The following is a 17950-nucleotide window of genomic DNA, read 5'->3' as shown; positions in this document are numbered from 1 at the left end:
AGGGGCCACACAATCCCCCCTTTGTTTTTTCTTTGCTGTAAAATGAACTCGTCACATTATTTCTTAGTTACGCATTGTGCCAAATTGACTTGCTGAATCAATCCAGCAATTTCTGCTGTTATCTTGATATGCCGTGCAATGTTCTTTACATATTTACAATCCAAGACCCCTCAAATGTCAAATTCTTAACTTATTTATGAAGTTAAATGAAGATCTGCGTTCTGGGATTGTCTGAAAGAACCCACTCACGATCAAAACCAATGATTGTCATAAACTCTCATTGTCCCAGGTCTTATATCATCTATTAGTTTTTAAAATTCAACCAAAATGTAAACAGTAAAATACATTTTTTTAAGATACAGAGGAATATATCAAATAATTAACAAATCTGAATCAAGCAAGTGATATTCACGGGGCCTTGAAGATTTTGTTGATAATATTTGAATACTTAATTTTGCCCTCCATATTTTCATCATACTTTGACATCATGTGATAAATTTCATCTTCATCCAAGACTATATTGCAGAGTCGAAGAACAGATCGAAATTCAGGCAATGTGAGAAATCCAGTACTGGTACAATCCAGTTTTTTACACACTCTTTCCAGGGATTTCCAATTGCCAGCTAACTGTAGGAGGGGAAGAAAAGGACAATGGAGTCTTAGAAATAGACATTGAATTCAATTCAGTGATTATGGGCATGATCTTCCCAAAAGGGAACAAAGTCCCCTAGTGAGCGCGTTCGGCCGTGAAACATGAAACATGTGGCTATTCAACGCTACTCATGTTGAATAAGGCCTCACATAGCCCCATTTTTTAAACGGGGATCTCCATTCGCCGGAACTGCCCGTTGAAGCACGAGATCGGGACGGCATTTAAAAATGGTGTCCCGATCTCCGAAGCCCACAAATAAAATCACCAATCTCCCCCCAGCCCAAAGGCAACAGGGCCCTGCACCCCCCCTGCAACCTCTAACCCCCATGTTGCATAAAATGGCAGCTTGGCACCTTGGCAGTGCCAACCTGGCACCACGGCTCTAATATGCAGATTTGCCAAATAGGTGATCCTGCCCATTGTGGGCAACGCCTCACGAGATTGCGCTGAATCTCGCGAGGCGTTGCAAGCTGGGTGGATTCCAGGAGCGGGGTCTCCCGGATTTCACTGGCCATGCTGCACCGCAGCGAGATGCTTTTCCGGCGCAGCGTGTCCGGAAGATCGCGCCCGAAGACTGTCAATATCGCCAGATCAACAAAATTATCGCCCTATAAAATCAGCAATGGGTTAAATATGTTAGCACAGGCATTGTCAAACTCGGGGGGCACGACCCGCGGGCAGGTGTCAGGAGGGTCACGGAGCCGTCCGTCGCGGCATTCCCGATTGCGCAAATCCGCACGCAGCAGCCGGCTTTTAATAATGCCGGCTACAAGCAGCCTTCAAAATGGCCAGGAACAGATTTTTTTTAAATTTGCCTGCACTGCGCATGCGTGCCCGATCATTGGTGCGCATGCGCAGTGCGGCCGCATTTTTAAAAATATGGTCGCAGCCTTTTTTATTCAAGTTCGGGGGGCCAAAGGGACCATTGGGGCCAAAGGGACCCAAAACCATTTCCTCCATTTTTGTCAGCAACAAACAAGGTAAGAGAAAATGGTGGGTCGCACTGGTCGGCCAGCGTGGGTCGTGAAGATCGGCCGGCATGGGTCGCGAAGGTCGGCCGGGTTGGGTCCCGAAGGTTGGACGGTTGGTAAAAATGGGTCCCCGGACAAAAGTTTGAAGAACACTGTGTTAACATGTACCCTCACACTGTATAACCGAATAAACCAATACCAACACCTTGAAGATTCAAACAGGTTAAACCAAAAGTCTTAACCTGTCTTTATCACAAATGATGATTGGCCATGCCTGAATGTTTTTCTCTGATCTCGAACATTTGTAATTTTCCTTTTAATCTCTACAACGGTATCTTTGTATTTTTACCTGACAAACTAAACACCTGCAATAGCATAAGACCACAAACAGCTTCATGCAATGTAAGAGCAAATCAACTTGTTTTTAAAGCTAACTTCAAGTAACCATTGGTTACGTGGGTGCGTGCAATCTGTAGTGAGACTCACACATATTGCAGATTCAGTTAACATTTTATGCCAAGTTGTCAGGTTTATTTATGTTGAGCAGAAGTGAAAGAAAACCAATTGGCTTCAGCTTTCAGGGGAAACCAAATCTCTTAAGTCGCAGTCAAGAAACACCTAATATTTTTTTTAATGGTTGCAAGGTGAAGGCAGGGTTGAGCTCAGCTCTGTATCTCTCTCTCTCTCTCTCGGTCAATAAATCTGCCAATGTGAAGAATAACCATTCAGACAAGGTACTGCAAATGTCCACATCAGCCACAGAATATATCCCACTATACAGCCTTGCGTTCAGGTGAGAAGTACCAGTAACGTACATTCTGATAAACTGAATTAGTAAACAGAAATAGCAAGCTGTTGCTTAGGAGTAACGGATTCGTAAGCCACTTTCTATAGAATGCTCACTAGAGCACTGCAGTTCCACTTTTAAGATATAGTAACAATTTTTTTTTATTGTAGGCATCACTGGCAAAGCCAGCGTTGTTGCACATCCCTTGAATTACCCTTGAATTGAGTGACTTGCTCGGCCATTTCAGAGTACAGTTAGGAGTCATCCCCATTGCTGTGAATCTGGAGTCTTATGGAGGTCAGACCAGGTGAGGATGGCAGATTTCCTTCGCTCGAGGGGAAAACAAAACGGCATTTTACGACAATCAATTCTAGTTTCATGGTCACTATTACTGAGACTAACTTTATATTCTTGATTTCATTAACAGAATTGAAAGTCAACCAGCTGCCATGGTGGGATTTAAACCCATGACTGCAGAGCACTTGCCTGGGTCTTTGCATTACTAGTTCAGTGACATAACCACGACCCCACCATTGCCTCATTTAATGGACAAAAAGTTTTTACAAGATGTTGATTATAGATATGTTTATACACCTGAATAAATATTCCAAATTGCCTACAACTTCACAGATCAGGAAATATAAATTAATACAGCAAAGGTCATACCATTTAGGGAAGTTGCTTGCTTCCGTTGCTCATTTGTTCCTCTGATTTTCATTATATTGTTATGATTGTGAACACAATGAAGTTACAACTGCAAGTGTGAAGAACAATCCTGCACCTTTTTATACTACCGCATAAAACATTAGGGGCTAGAAATGCACTCCGGGCAGTGGCACACAATAGATTGTATCAGGGCAGCCACCATAGCATCTACACAGCGCCCAGAATTGAATTTCATTGACTGTCCAAAAGGAATTTCTAATTCTTTTTTTAATAATCTTTATTATCACAAGTAGGCTTACATTGCAATGAAGGTACGGAGAAAAGCCCCTAGTCGCCACATTCCGGCACCTGTTTGGGTACACAGAGGTAGATTTCAGAATGTCCAAATTACCTAACAGCATGTCTTTCGGGACTTGTGGGAGGAAACCTGAGCACCCGGAGAAAACCCATGCAGACACGGTGCAAAGGTACAGACTCCACAAAGACAGTGACCCAGCCGGGAATTGAACCTGAGGTCCTGGAGCTGTGAAGCAACAGTGTTAACCACTGTGCTACCGTGCTGCGCATTGGTCAGTCTCACAAAAATGATCAGACAAACGAACCTTCTGTGATACGTTTCTTGCGTTTGGACTGTTGGTCAGTGTTGGTCAGTGTTTGGACAGTTGGTCAGTGTCAAGGGCTAGTTTAGCTCAGTGGGCTAGACAGCTGGTTTGTGATGCTGAACAAGGCCAGCAGCGCGGGTTCAATTCACGTACCAGCTAAGAATTCTGAATTCTCCTTCTGTGTACCTAAACAGGTACCGGAATGTGATGACTAGGGGCTTCTCAGAGTAACTTCATTGCAGTGTTAATGTAAGCCTACTTGTGACAATAAAGATTTTTTTCCCCTGCAATTTAAGAAATCAGAGGCGAGGCAGTGGCGTAGTAGCATTGTCATTGGACTACTATTCCAGAGACCCAGGGAAAAGTTCCTAGGGACCCATGTTCAAATCCCACCATGGCAGATGGTGAAATTTGAATTCAATAAAATGCTGGAATTAAAAGTCTAATCATGGCCATGAAACCAGGAACGATTGTTGTAAATCCATCTGGTTCATTAATGTCTGTCTTGAGAATGTCACTTTAAGAAATGTTTGTCTGCTCATGTTACTGCAGCGATGTTTGTCTGCTCATGTTACTGCAGCGATGTTTGTCTGCTCATGTTACTGCAGCGATGTGAATATGCTTAAAAGGTACTTTGAAAGGAAAGGATAGCAAAAGGGGGAGGTTTAATGATTCTAACTCAAAGTGACGAACCAAATCCAGATGACTTTGAATTTGACATACCTCAAATTAAATTGGAAAATGAGGATGTTCTTAAAAATTGGGATAAATTGTTGAGTTACCTTCCAGAGGAAAAACGGACTGACCTGAAAGAGTTATTGATATCACATGGGCAAGTTTGTAGAGATAAATTGGGAAGTACTAAAATGGCTATACATGATGTAGATGTGGGAAATGCTGATCCAATTAAACAACATCCATATAGACTTAACCCTTTAAAATTGGCACAGGTTGACAAAGAGATTGAGAGTATGCTTAAAAATGGCCTAATTGATTAGGTTGCAGCCAATGGAGCTCACCCATAGTGATGGTACCAAAACCAGACGGTACCCAACGGTTGTGTGTGGACTATAGAAAGCTTAATGCAGTTACAAGAACAGACTCTTATCCTATCCCACGTTTGGAGGATTGCATTGAGAAAGTGGGACAATCAGCTTGTATTTCCAAATTGGATTTACTCAAAGGTTACTGGCAGGTACCTTTATCTGAAAGGGCGAAGGAGATTTCAGCTTTTGTGACTCCAGATGGTATATACCAATTCAAAGTTATGCCATTTGGCATGAAGAACGCCCCAGCCACATTTCAATGGTTAACTAACAAAGATGTTTCAGGATTACCCAATTGTACGGTATACATTGACAATCTGGTCATTTTCAGCCAGACATGGATAGAACATTTAAAACATCTGATGGAGTTATTCAATCGACTTCAGGGGCGGGTTTGGTGATAAAACTCGCCAAAAGTGAATTTGGAAAATCCCAAGTCACTTTCCTTGGCCATACAATCGGACAGGGTCGAATGGTCCCACGGGATGTGAAAGCAAAAGTTATTAGGGAGTTTCCGATACCCATGACACGACGGGAAATAATGGGATTTCTTGGTATGAGTGGATTTTACGGGCAGGATGGTGGCGCAGTGGGTTAGCCCTGTTGCCACATGGCGCCAAGGTCCCAGGTTCAATCCCGGCTCTGGGTCACTGTCCATGTGGAGTTTGCACATTCTCCCAGTGTTTGCGTAGGTTTCGCCCCCACAACCCAAAGATGTGCAGGCTAGGTGGATTGACCATGCTAAATTGGCCCTTAATTTGAAAAAATGACTTGGGTACTCTAAATTTATAAAAATAAAAAAAAGAGAGCGGATTTTACCGGAAATTTGTACCGAATTTTAGCAGTGTGGCCGCTCCACTGACGGACTTGCTCAAGAAGCGTAACAAATGCCAGTGGACAGCAGAGTGTCAACAGGCATTTGACGGCCTGAAGGCTGTGTTAACCACTGCTCCTGTGTTAGCCATCCCAAATTATACAAAACAATTCAAAGTGGCTGTTGCGAGTGATGTGTGCGTAGGTGCGGTGCTTCTACAAGATGACAACGAAGGGCTAGAGCGGCCTATTGGTTATTTTTCAAAGAAATTGAATTCTCACCAGCAAAGGTATTCAATGATTGAGAAGGAGACTTTGAGTTTGGTGCTGGCTTTGCAACATTTTCACATTTATTTGACCAGCAATCCGTCTGACACTATTAGATATACTGATCATAATCCGTTGATGTTTCTGGAACGATTCCAGAATACCAATGCAAGGCTGTTTCACTGGAGTTTATTGTTACAGCCGTTTTATTTATAAATAGTACATGTGGCAGGACGAGAATACGTGATAGCTGATGCTTTGTCACAAATGTGATGAACAGAAGCAGGTTCAGTTCAAGGAAGAAGAACAAAAATGGACTATATTATTATACCTGTTTGCGTGTGTTGTTTTTTTAAACGAAAAAGTATATTTACTGTGTGCATTTCTTAAAGGATAGTGAAAAAGTGAAAAATGAAACCATCTTGAAGTTGATGGGTTTTTTTTCTTGGGGGGGAGGTGTCATGAGAATGTCACTTTAAGAAATGTTTGTCTGCTCATTACTGCAGTGATGTCAGAGTGTGGGTGGAATTGAGCTCTGGCTCTGCTTTTTAGTTTCACTTTGAGAAAAGCTTGGGTGTGTCTGTGTTTTTTTGGTTTCGTTTCAGTGTTGGAGCTGCAGCCAGCCAAATAATGTGTAATGTTTTTCTCTCTGCCATGTAAAGACTATCTCTTGATCATTTGGTGAATTCAGAGTGATAACTGTTCTCAGTAGTGAATTTAAACCTGATGTGCTTCTGTTAAAAGTTTTTTTAATGTCTCATGGATGTTAAAAGGAAAGTTTAAGTATTACTTTGAATGTTGTATTCATTGGGGAGTGTATTTGAATTGATGGTTGCTAAGATGTTCACTGTATGTTTTAAAAAGGTTAACTGAGTTCATAGAATATATATTGTTTTGCATTAAAAATTACTTTTCGTTTTCTGCTGTACTGTAGAGTGGGCCGTATGCTCCCCATACCACAATCAGGTGAACTCCATGATACACTTTGGGGTTCTCTAAACCCTGGCCCATAACAAATCCTTTAGAGAAGGAAATCTGTTGTCCTTAACTGGTCTGACCTACATGTGACTCCAGACTCACAGCAATGTTGTTGACTCTTACCTCAGGGATGGGCAATAAATGCTGATCGAGCCAGCAATGTCCACATCCTATGAACGAATAAAATAAATAAACCTTCAAACTCAAAGCAGATTGCAACACAAACCTGCCAAATGCTGTCAATCTTTACAAATACTTTGCTTGTCACAAGGTAAAACATGATATTGGCTACAATGTCTGTTAAAGGACTCTGCAAACCGATTACCTTTCTTCGAAGTTTCTCTGTGATGGTGTTCAGACCTTTATGCATGGATTCTGTGTATATTGTGAACTCTGGGTGTTGTTGCTTTTGGCTCAGAGTTTTCACATTGTTAAACTTGACTGATCTCCGTCGGTCTTCAAATGGCTGAAGAAACTCGAGATAAGAAATCCTGAACAACGAATGGGTAATAATTTCAAAGAAAATTTAAATCAAAATTCTAACAATGCACCAGCTTCAAACATATTTCTGACTACGTTCTGAAATTGAGAGAGCAAGTTTGAAAAAGCTACAGCGTGAAATGCCACAATTAATCAAAATCACATTGGTATATTTGATGTTGGTTTTTGAAGCCAGTTAACTGCCATGAGTAATTTTTTTAACTTAATTTTTGATCATTGTTGTAGGACACAAAGGAACACACTGCATCGAGAAGCTCTGAAACATAGTTCACCTCATGAGTGACATATAAAGGTCTCATTCTTCAGACTTGTGAGATGTGCTGAGCAGTTGGGCTAACCCTCCAGTTCGTCTGGTCTTCCCTCTGTTTGCCCTGGCAAAAGGTAGCTTTGGCTTCCGGTGTCAACCACTAATGCTAAGACTGCACTCCCAGATTTCCAGTTCCCTCAGACATCTGCCACGATGTAAGGTGATCTTTAATTAACAGCAACATGGGCTACGCCAGCGGCTTGATCCTTGCAATGATTTCTCTTTGCACGCCCACACCGTTACCTCTGGTGTCCCCCATGGATCTATTCTTGACCCCTTCCTATTTCACATCCACACACTGCGCTCGGTGACACCATCCAAAGCACGGCATTAATTTTCACATGGACACCGATGACAGCTGGCTCTACCTCACCATCACTATTCTTGATTTCGCCACTGTTGATAAATTAGCAAATTGCTTATCCATCATCCAGTACTGGACGAGTAGAAATTTACTCCATTTAAACATTTGGACGACTGAGGCCATTGTTTTCAGTCCAAACCTAGTTCCCTAACTGCTGACTCCAGCCCTATCGGGCGGGATTCTCCGTTCCTTCACGCCAGCAATATTCCACGTTCCTTCATGCCGGACAGTTGTCCGGTCCCGCTGCAGGGAGTGGCGATTTGGCTGAGCGCCAAATTCCCCATTCTCGCTGGCAGCTGAAGCAAGGCAGACCCGCAACGGAGAATGCCGGCGCATATTTTGCTGCTGTAAACCCCCTGGGGATGTTACATTAAAAATGCTACATACATTTATGCAGATGTTGTTATAATATCACAAAATGGCATTGCCTGAATTTCATATATTTTTTTTAACAATTTGTCTTTGACAAGGAAGAAAAATAATGTTTTGTAATACTGGCATGTCATGCTTTAGCCTCACCATTTATTTCTATTCATCCCTCTTTAGATCGACACATGGCAGGCACCAGGATCATTTCTCTCCCTGTGGAGGAATTCCCACATTCTGCTGATGCACTGGAATCTCCTCCCCATCAATAAACAAAAGGTCATAAATCTGAGGTCTGTGAATTTGTGCCTGTAAACTCATATCCTACTGTTCCATGAAGAATGTATTGATGTTTCTAGGCCATTCCTAAATATTAACATTTTTTTGAGTATACTTTTGTGGATCCTCATTCATCCCTGTATCGATGCAATCAAGATGTAACGGTGCAAACTGAAGAGGAAAGCATTTTGTAACAAGATAACTGCACGCAAAACTAACCGGTTCTTTCCATGGTCAAACTTGTTGGCGATTATCTCACAGGTCTGGTCATTCAGTGCCTCGCACAGGTCCATGAGGGTGTCTCTGAACTCCTCTTTGGTAACAAAACCAGTATTAAATTGATCCAACTCATGAAAGTTTGTCCAAAGGTCATCCAGCAAGAGCTGAACCTATGATAAGATTGTAAACTATAAAATTGGAAATCAGATCAAGACAACCAGGTTTCCGACATGGGATACCTATAACATGTGAATGAATGCCAAGCTCATATCAAAACTCCAAAACCTAGGACTTGGACCTCTGCAATTAGATCCTCGACTTCCTGACCCATAGACCACAATCAGTAAGGATAAACGATGACACCTCCTTCACAATAGTCCTCAATACGGGGACCTGCAAGATTGCATACCTAGCCCCCTACTATGCTCCCTATACACACATGACTGTGTGGCAAAATGTGACTCCAACTCCATTTACAGGTTTGCTGATGACACAACCGTAGTGGGTCGGATCTCGAACAACAATGAGTCAGAGTACAGGAGAGAGATAGAGGACCTTTTGGCGTGGTGCAAGAACAACAACCTCTCCCTCAACATCAGCAAAACTAAGGAGCTGGTCATTGACTTCAGGAAGCAAAGTATCGCACACGCCCCTGTCTGCATCAATGGTGCTGAGGTGGAGATGGTTGACAGTTTCAAATTCCTAGGTGTGCACATCATCAACAATCTTTCCTGGTCCACTCACATTGACGCTATGACCAAGAAAGCACAACAGTGCCTGGACTTTCTTTGGAAACTAAGGAAATTCGGCAAATCCTCATCGACTCTTACCAATTTTTACAGAAGCATCCTATAAAGCATCTTATAAATAAAAGCAAATTACTGTGGATGCTGGAATCTGAAACCAAAAGAGAAAATGCTGGAAAATCTCAGCAGGTCTGGCAGCATCTCTTCCAAGCCCAGATCAAAAAGGGTAATCTGGACTCAAAACGTTTGCTCTTTTCTCTGCAGATGCTGCCAGATCTACTGATTTTCCAGCATTGTCTCTTTTGGATCACAGCCTGGTATGGCAACTGTTCAGCCCAAGACCATAAGAAACTGCAGAGAGTCGTGAACGCAGCCAGTCCATCATGCGAACCCGCCTCCTATCCATTGACTCTGTCTACACTCATTGGGTAAGCGGGCAGCATAATCAAAGACCCTTCCCACCCAGATTATTCTCTCTTTCAACCTCTTCCGTTGGGCAGGAGATAGAAGAGTCTGAGAACACACACTAACAGATGCAAAAACAGCTTCTTCCCAGATGTTCCCAGACTCCTGAATGACCCTCTTATGGACTGAACTGATCCCTCCTCACATCCTCTCTACTGAGTAGTACTGCACTCCGTATGCTTCACCAGATGTCTGCTATGTATTTACATTGTGTATCTATCATATGTCCTATGATACAGAACGATCTGGCTGGACTGTACCCAGAACAATAATTTTCACTGTACTTGGGTACATGCAACAATAAACCCAAATCCAATCCAATTTTAGTTTGGGTAGTGGCTGTATTATATTTGCTAAAAGAAATGTTTTTTATTTTTGTTTGTGCCTATTTTTATCTACCTATTTGTAATCAAAACCAAATTACTTTAGTGATATTACTGATAAGTTTTATACTCTCCTGCTGTCCAACCTGCCAACCAGCTTGAGTCAACTTGCAGTGAATTATGTAATATCTCAGTTGAAATCTTAAACATTACAATTGGAATGCACTTTTGTTCTAAGTATTGTATTATTAGAAATCAACTTGAGGGAACAAAACAAAGAGCTAGGGCTAAATGAAAGTGCTTCAAAATCAGTATTACATTCTTGTATATTAGCTATTTTGAGCTCCACAATGATTTCTGACCCAAAACTTCCAAGAACACTTCCAGTTGATCCATTTATCTACCATCTACTAGGTTAGCTACAGTAGGCTATATTTAGTTTGTAATAGGAAATTTAATAGGGAAGAGATTTATGAGGATGGTGTCAGGAATGGAAAATCTTAGTTATGAGGAAAGAGGCTGAATTTGTTTTCTTTGGAAGCTAGGAGAGATTTAATTGAACTAAATCAAGGGTTGAGATAGCTTAGATAGGAGGGATGTTGCTAACTTTTGGTTGGCTCTTAATTTGGCTTTATTTAATCACGTTTGCTCAAGAGTCGCCAGGTATCTTTCAACACCGCCATAAGGTTCAGAACCGAATACTGATCAATGACTCGATACACCAGTTAGTAAGTTCAAAAGCAATGCTCATTTATTTGCACACAGTCAAATCTACTCATGCATAAACTCTACAAACTAAACTACCACTATTACTAAAGCCTATACTTAGCTTCGGGCGCCCACTCAGTCAGAGGAACAATGGCCGTTGCTCGGTTCTGAGGCTGCTGGGTTGAGCTGTTTACAGGGTAGCAACTAGGAGCATCTATCTCGTAGCGTGCGTTGACTTGGGACTTACTTGGTCTGATGCAGCTGCTAGGCAGGTCTCTCTCTTCGGTGAGAGCCAAAGCCAAAGGAGGAAGATTCTCCCTTGGGGGATATCTCTTATACTGAAAAGGGCTTTGCGCGCTTTTGGGCAGGCCTTGAACTTGGCCTCAACTAATTGGGTCTTTCCCAATCATCTGTATCGATTTTTCTCCAATAAAGGGGTGGTTCCCTGAACACTGGGCGTGTCCTGGTGACTGTCCCTCTGCTTTGTCTTAGCTTCTTCTGGCGCCGGGGAGTCTGTCCTAACATTGTGTATCTAAATGTTTCCCATTTGTCCCCGGAGATGGCTCATTAGTATGTAGATCGTTTGGTAGTTTCTGTCCTGTCTGAGAGTTTAAGGTTCTAATCAACAGACAGAGCTTGCACCTGCTTGTTTCTTAGCATTGTCCAATTTTCCCTGCAGTCTTTGCGAGTGTCCATTTTGTAATTGGGACGTGGCCATCCCAGATGGCTACAGGGATATATTTCCATTAATAGAGAGGTCACAGAGGGGACCTTCGGGGATGGCGGGCGGGAGGCAGCCGCACATTGGAGGGCTCCCGTTTGGGAATGGCATTTTCGGGGTTGCCCGGTCCCAGGGGCAACAAAGGCGGTAAAAGCAGGGAGAAGGCACAGTGAAGGGAAATGTCGAAAATAAGTAAAACAACGGCTGTAAAAAAAGCGTCTGAAAGTCCATCGGGAAGTGGAAAGGTCACCGCGGGGAAGGTAAGGAAAGTGGAGGCTGGGGCACCAGGGGAGGCCGCATTGCCCACGGCTGAAGAAATGACTAAGGTGATGGCTGTGGAACTCGAAAGGCAGTTCACAAAACACATGGAGGCAATGAGGAAGGGGATGGGGGAGATATTCAAAGTGCTGGTGGAGGAGGCGATTGCCCCGGTGAGGGCGGCGGTATTGAGCGCAGTGGCGGAGGTGCAGGAGCAAGGTGAGGCGCTGACCGAAGTGGAAGAGACATTATTGCAGCACAGTGATTAACTTACCTCGATGGGGAAGGAGATGCGGAAGGGATAGAGATCAACAAGGGTCTGCAAGCCAAAATGGACGACTTGGAAAACAGATCCAGGCGACAGAATCTGAGGATTGTGGGTCTGCCCGAAGGAGTGGAAGGCTCGAGGCCGACTGAGTATTTTGCCACGATGCTGGCGAAGCTATTGGGGGAGGGGGATGATCCCTCCCGATATGAACTGGATCGGGCTCATCGGTCATGGAGGCCTGTACCAAAGGAGAGTGAGCCGCCAAGAGTAGTGACGCTGTGTTTTCGTAGGTACAGTGTGAAAGAGAAGGTCCTGAGCAAAGCAGAAGCGGGTGGTGCAGTGGGCTGGAGCTGCTATAGCATATATCAGGACTTTACGGTGGAGCTGGCGAGGAGGCGGGCTGCTTACAGCTGGGTGAAGAAGGCACTGTACATCAGTAAGGTGCAGTGCGGCATAGTATACCCCAGTGTTCTCCGAAGTCGGGGGCGCGACCCGCGGGTGGGTCGCGGGCGGGTGTCGGGAGGGTCGAGGAGCCGTTGTCTGCGGCACTCCCGATCGCACACATGCGCAGTGCGGCCGCTATTTGTTTAAACGGTTGCAGCTTTCGGTTTTACAAGTTCTGTAGTGGTTTTTATTCATTTATTCATTTATTTTATTCATTTAAGTTTTACTTTTTTCATTTATTTTATTCATTTTATTTTTTTACAAGTTCGGGGGGATTTTCTTCATTTTTTTCATTTATTTTACTCATTTTATTTTTTACAAGTTTGGGGGGGGGGGTTTATTTGATAAAATTTTACAGGAAAAGAATGCGGAACTTTGGACAGATGGAGACTCCATACTTTCCGACACCAGAAGGCTTCACCTTTATCCAACAGGTTCCATTGGAGGAGCGTGTACGAGGGCCAAAGGGACCCAAAACCATTCCCTCCATTTTTGTCGGCAGCAAACAAGGTAAGAGAAAATGGTGGGTCACGCAGGTCGGCCGGGGTGGGTCACGAATGTCGGCCAGCGTGGGTCGCGAAGGTCGGCCGGCGTGGGTCACGAATGTCGGCCGGCGTGGGTCGCGAAGGTCGGCCGGGTTGGGTCCCGAAGGTTGGCCGGTTGGTAAAAATGGGTCCCCGGAAAAAAAGTTTGAACGACACTGGTATACCCAGCTAAGTTGAGGGTGACCTACAATTCCAAGGACTTTTATTTTGGGACAGCGGAAGCGGCGGAGGAGTTTGCGAAGGCAGAAGGACTGTGGCTGAATTGAGAAATGGTCATGTACCAATGTAGCCTCATGTAACTGTATTTTTTCACTGCGTGCTAAATGAGCCAACGTTGTATATATTTGGACAAGGGAAGAGATGGGACTTTCACTTGCAATGATGGTTCTTTGGGGCTTGGGTGTATACGCGGGGTTTGTGTGCTAAAGGGGATTTCTTGGTTTTCCTGGGACCGGGCAAGGGGGAAAGGGACCCGGGCGGGGGCCTCCACGCTGGCCGGTTTAAGCCGGCCAGTGAACAGGAGTGAGGTGGGGGGAGGGGCTGCGGCTATCAGAGCCTGGCAGAACAGGGTCTGAGTGGTCTAGCCGGGGTGGAAAGTTGGGGGGAAGGAACAGAGATTGGGGGGAGGAGTTTTGTAAGAGGAAGTGGAGTGGAGGAGTCAGGGAATGGGGGGGTTTTACAATTCATGGGTGTCATTTACGGTACTCTTTCGGGGATTGGATGGCATTGAATGTTAAGGGGGGGGGGGTGGACTCTAAAGGTCAATGGTGACCAGAGGCGATTCCTGATTCCTTTTTCATTTTTTTTTCCTTTGCTTTTCCCACCACGGGAGGGTTTGTTTTATTTGTTGCTTATATTGTCAGGTGGGCCATTCTTTGGGGTCATGGGAGGATGGGATCGTTGTTGATAAGGGGATTGACTTTGTATTTGTTACTGTTTACTGCTTGTTGGTGGGGTGTAAATTCTGAAGAAAATGTGAAAATGGAGAATAAAAATATTTTACAAAAAAAAAACCAGAGAGGTCACAGAGGATACAGACTTTGTAATTGGTCGAAGGATTAGAGGGGAATTAAGGAGAAATATTTGCACCCGGGGGATGGTGGAGGCTGGAACTCACTACCTGAAAAAGCAACAGAGGCAGAAACCTTCACTGCATTTCTAAAAACACTTGGATATGCACTTGAGGTAACCCAGAGGACTATTCATAGATTATCATAGAATTTACATTGCAGAAGGAGGCCATTCGGCCCATCAAGTCTGCACCGGCTCTTGGAAAGAGCACCCCACCCAAGGTCAACACCTTCACCCTATCCCCATAACCCAGTAACCCCACCCAACACTAAGGGCAATTTTGGACATTAAGGGCAATTTATCATGGCCAATCCACCTAACCTGCACATCTTTGGACTGTGGGAGGAAACCGGAGCACCCAGAGGAAACCCACACACACATGGGGAAGATGTGCAGACTCCACACAGACAGTGACCCAAGCCAGGAATCGAACCTGGGACCCTGGAGCTGTGAAGCAATTGCGTTATCCACAGTGCTACCGTGCTGCCCCCTATGGATCAATAGTTGGATGTTGGGGTTAGATAGGATCAATGCATTTCAGCCAACATACAGAACGGGACAAATGGTCTTTTCTGTGTTGTGATTTTCTATATGTCAATAAATATATAAAAAGTATATTATTCTATCACAACAAATAATCAAACAGTACATGAACTTCTAATTCACTGAGAAAGGGCCAGCAGAAGAATCACAATACCATTAATTATTCTCTGCAAAACTTTATCTAAAAGTCAAAACTACACAAATTCTTACAACACTTGCTGACATCTTTATCAACACAACAAACAAAACAGCATAACATATTTCATTACCACGCCAAATGAAGCAATAAGCTAGCAGCAAGTGACTTCAAAGCTTCAGATCAAACAGATCAGGTGATGCTCATGGATGGTAAGAATTCCCGGGTGTGTTCATGATCTACTGAGCTGCTCAATTATTTCTGGCATTGATTTTACTTAGAGGCATCCAAAATTGTGTACTTTTCTAGAGTGAGTATGCCAATGGTACCGATTCTGAATGGAAACATTGTGAGGATAGAACTAGTGTGTGGTGATCCACTGTAATAGGAGATGTAAGGTAGGACCTGCACTACAGGTTCATCGGTAGGTCCTGCCGGCTGGATCCGCCCAGGGAGAACTGTATAAATATGCATGACCTCCAGTGCCCTGCCATTTCACCAGCTGCAGCAGGAGGCCACGCATCTGACTGTAATAAAGCCACAGTTGTACCCAACTTTAGTCTTTGTGCAATTGATCGTGCATCAATTTATTACAGTCAGATTTCCCACAGAATGGATATCAGAATTAAGCCCGATCGCCTGCAGCTGGATCATCACTCGCCCGACGCCAGGAAAGACTTTACTCACTGGCTGACATGTTTCGAGGCTGACATCAATGCGGCGGACCCCACGCCAACGGAGGCTCAGAAGATAAACGTCCTGTACTCCAGACAGTTCCAGCGTGTTCCCGTTGATCCAAGCCGCCACGACTTACACAAAAGAAATGGAACTCCTCAAAGAACACGACGCGCAGAAGGCGAACACGCTCTTCGCCAGGCATGCACTTGCCACCCGCTCGCAATTACCTGGCGAGTCCATCGAAGACTTCTGGCGGGCCCTAATTCCACTCATCCGGGACTGTGACTGTCAGGCCGTCACGGCCGCCGAACACGTGAATCTCCTCATGCGCGATGCCTTCGTGACGGGCGGAGACGAAGACCTTGGCACTCTCCATGATGGTCACATCCCGTAACGTACAATAGTACCTCTCCCGCCGCGCTGCCCACCCTTCTACCCCTTCCTACCCCTCCTGGACCCCGCCGCCGCCGCCGACCTCCTCAGCCGGGGCCGTACCTTCGCAATACGTCTACGCCGCATGCCGATCCGCGCACCCCGGGGGTCCCCGCTGCTACTTCTGCGGTCAGCAGAAGCATCCCCGCCAACACTGCCCAGCCCGCTCTGCAGTTTGTAAAGTCTGCAGTAAAAAGGGCCACTTCGCGGCTGTGTGCCAGGCCCGCGCAGTCGCTGCGATCGCGCCCGCTATCACCCCCTCCCCACGCCAGACGCACAATGGGAGCCGCCATCTTCGCCTCCCGGGTCCATGTGTGACCAATGGGCGCCGCCATCTTGTCCCCCTTCGGCCACGTGCACCCCATGGACGCCACCATCTTGTCCCGACCCCGCAATGTGCGCACCATTGGCGCCGCCATCTTGTCCCGACCCCGCAATGTGCGCACCATGGGCGCCGCCATCTTGTTCCCCATAGGGTCCCCGGACATCCCGACATCGGAACCGCACATGCTCGCCACCCGAAGCATCCGATGGCTACCCACAGTTCGCTTCAATGACGCTGGACCAATCTCGCACGCACAACCTGGCCACTGCGTCGAAGACGGTTAAAATCAACGGCCATGCGACCTCGTGCCTGCTGGACTCCGGGAACACCGAAAGCTTCGTTCACTCAGATACGGTAAGGCGCTGCTCCCTCGCGGTCCACCCTGCCAATCAAAGGATCTCCCTAGCCTCCGGATCCCACTCCGTCCCGATCCGAGGCTTTTGTACAGTCACCCTCACGGTCCAGGGTGTAGAATTTAGTAACTCCCGCCTCTATGTCCTTCCTAATCTCTGCACTGCACTTCTGTTAGGCCTGGACTTCCAGTGCAACCTCCAAAGCCTCACCCTCAAATTCGGTGGGCCCTTACCCCCCCTTACCATTTGCGGCCTCGCGACCCTCAAGGTCGATCCCCCCTCCCTTTTTGCCAATCTAACTGCGGATTGCAAGCCCATTGCCACTAGGAGCAGAAGGTACAGCACCCAGGACAAGACCTTCATCTGGTCCGAAGTCCAGCGGCTGCTTAGGGAGGGTATTATCAAGGCCAGCAACAGCCCCTGGAAAGCCCAAGTGGTAGTGGTTAAAACTGGGGAGAAACACAGGATGGTCGTGGACTACAGCCAGACCATCAGTCGGTACACGCAGCTCGACGCTTACCCCCTCCCACTCATATCTGATATGGTCAATCAGATTGCGCAGTACCGGGTCTTCTCAACAATTGACCTGAAATCCGCCTACCACCAACTCCCCATCCGGAAGTCGGACCGGCCATACACTGCCTTCGAGGCGGACGGTCGCCTCTACCACTTCTTTAGGGTCCCTTTCGGTGTCACAAATGGGGTCTCGGTCTTCCAAAGAGAGATGGACCGAATGGTCAACCAGTACGGTTTGCGGGCCACCTTTCCGTACTTAGATAATGTCACCATCTGCGGCCATGACCAGCAGGACCACGATGCCAACCTCGATAAATTCCTCCGCACTGCCACTCTTCTCAACCTGACCTACAACAAAGAGAAGTGTGTGTTCAGCACGACCTGGTTAGCCATTCTCGGCTATATTGTCCAAAACGGACTTCTCGAGCCCGACCCCGACCGCATGCGCCCCCTCATGGAACTTCCCCTCCAGCCCTCAAACGCTGCCTGGGGTTCTTTTCCTACTACGTTCAGTGGGTCCCAAACTATGCGGACAAGGCCCGCCCACTCATCCAGTTCACCCAATTTCCCCTCGCGGCCGAGGCACAACACGCTTTCGAC

The 17950-nt window shown here is 45.7% G+C and overlaps 1 protein-coding gene across 1 annotated transcript in view; it reads right to left on the bottom strand.

Annotated features, from left to right (window-relative positions):
• Positions 1–227: 227 nt before the first annotated feature.
• The window catches only part of LOC140392448 (EF-hand calcium-binding domain-containing protein 6-like), a 99885-nt gene continuing 82162 nt past the window's right edge, over positions 228–17950 (bottom strand). The window contains exons 16-18 of the mRNA XM_072477702.1: positions 8819–8988; positions 7108–7273; positions 228–627 (exon numbers count right to left, since the gene is read on the bottom strand). Of these exons, the coding sequence (XP_072333803.1) occupies positions 409–627; positions 7108–7273; positions 8819–8988 (555 nt within the window). The 3' untranslated portion in view covers positions 228–408. The remainder of the gene's footprint in view (positions 628–7107; positions 7274–8818; positions 8989–17950) is intronic.

Source organism: Scyliorhinus torazame, chromosome 16, assembly GCF_047496885.1.
Source record: "Scyliorhinus torazame isolate Kashiwa2021f chromosome 16, sScyTor2.1, whole genome shotgun sequence".
NCBI lineage: Eukaryota > Metazoa > Chordata > Chondrichthyes > Carcharhiniformes > Scyliorhinidae > Scyliorhinus > Scyliorhinus torazame.
The sequence above is the reverse complement of the archived record's forward strand: the minus strand, read 5'-3'. Positions and strand labels throughout refer to the sequence as shown.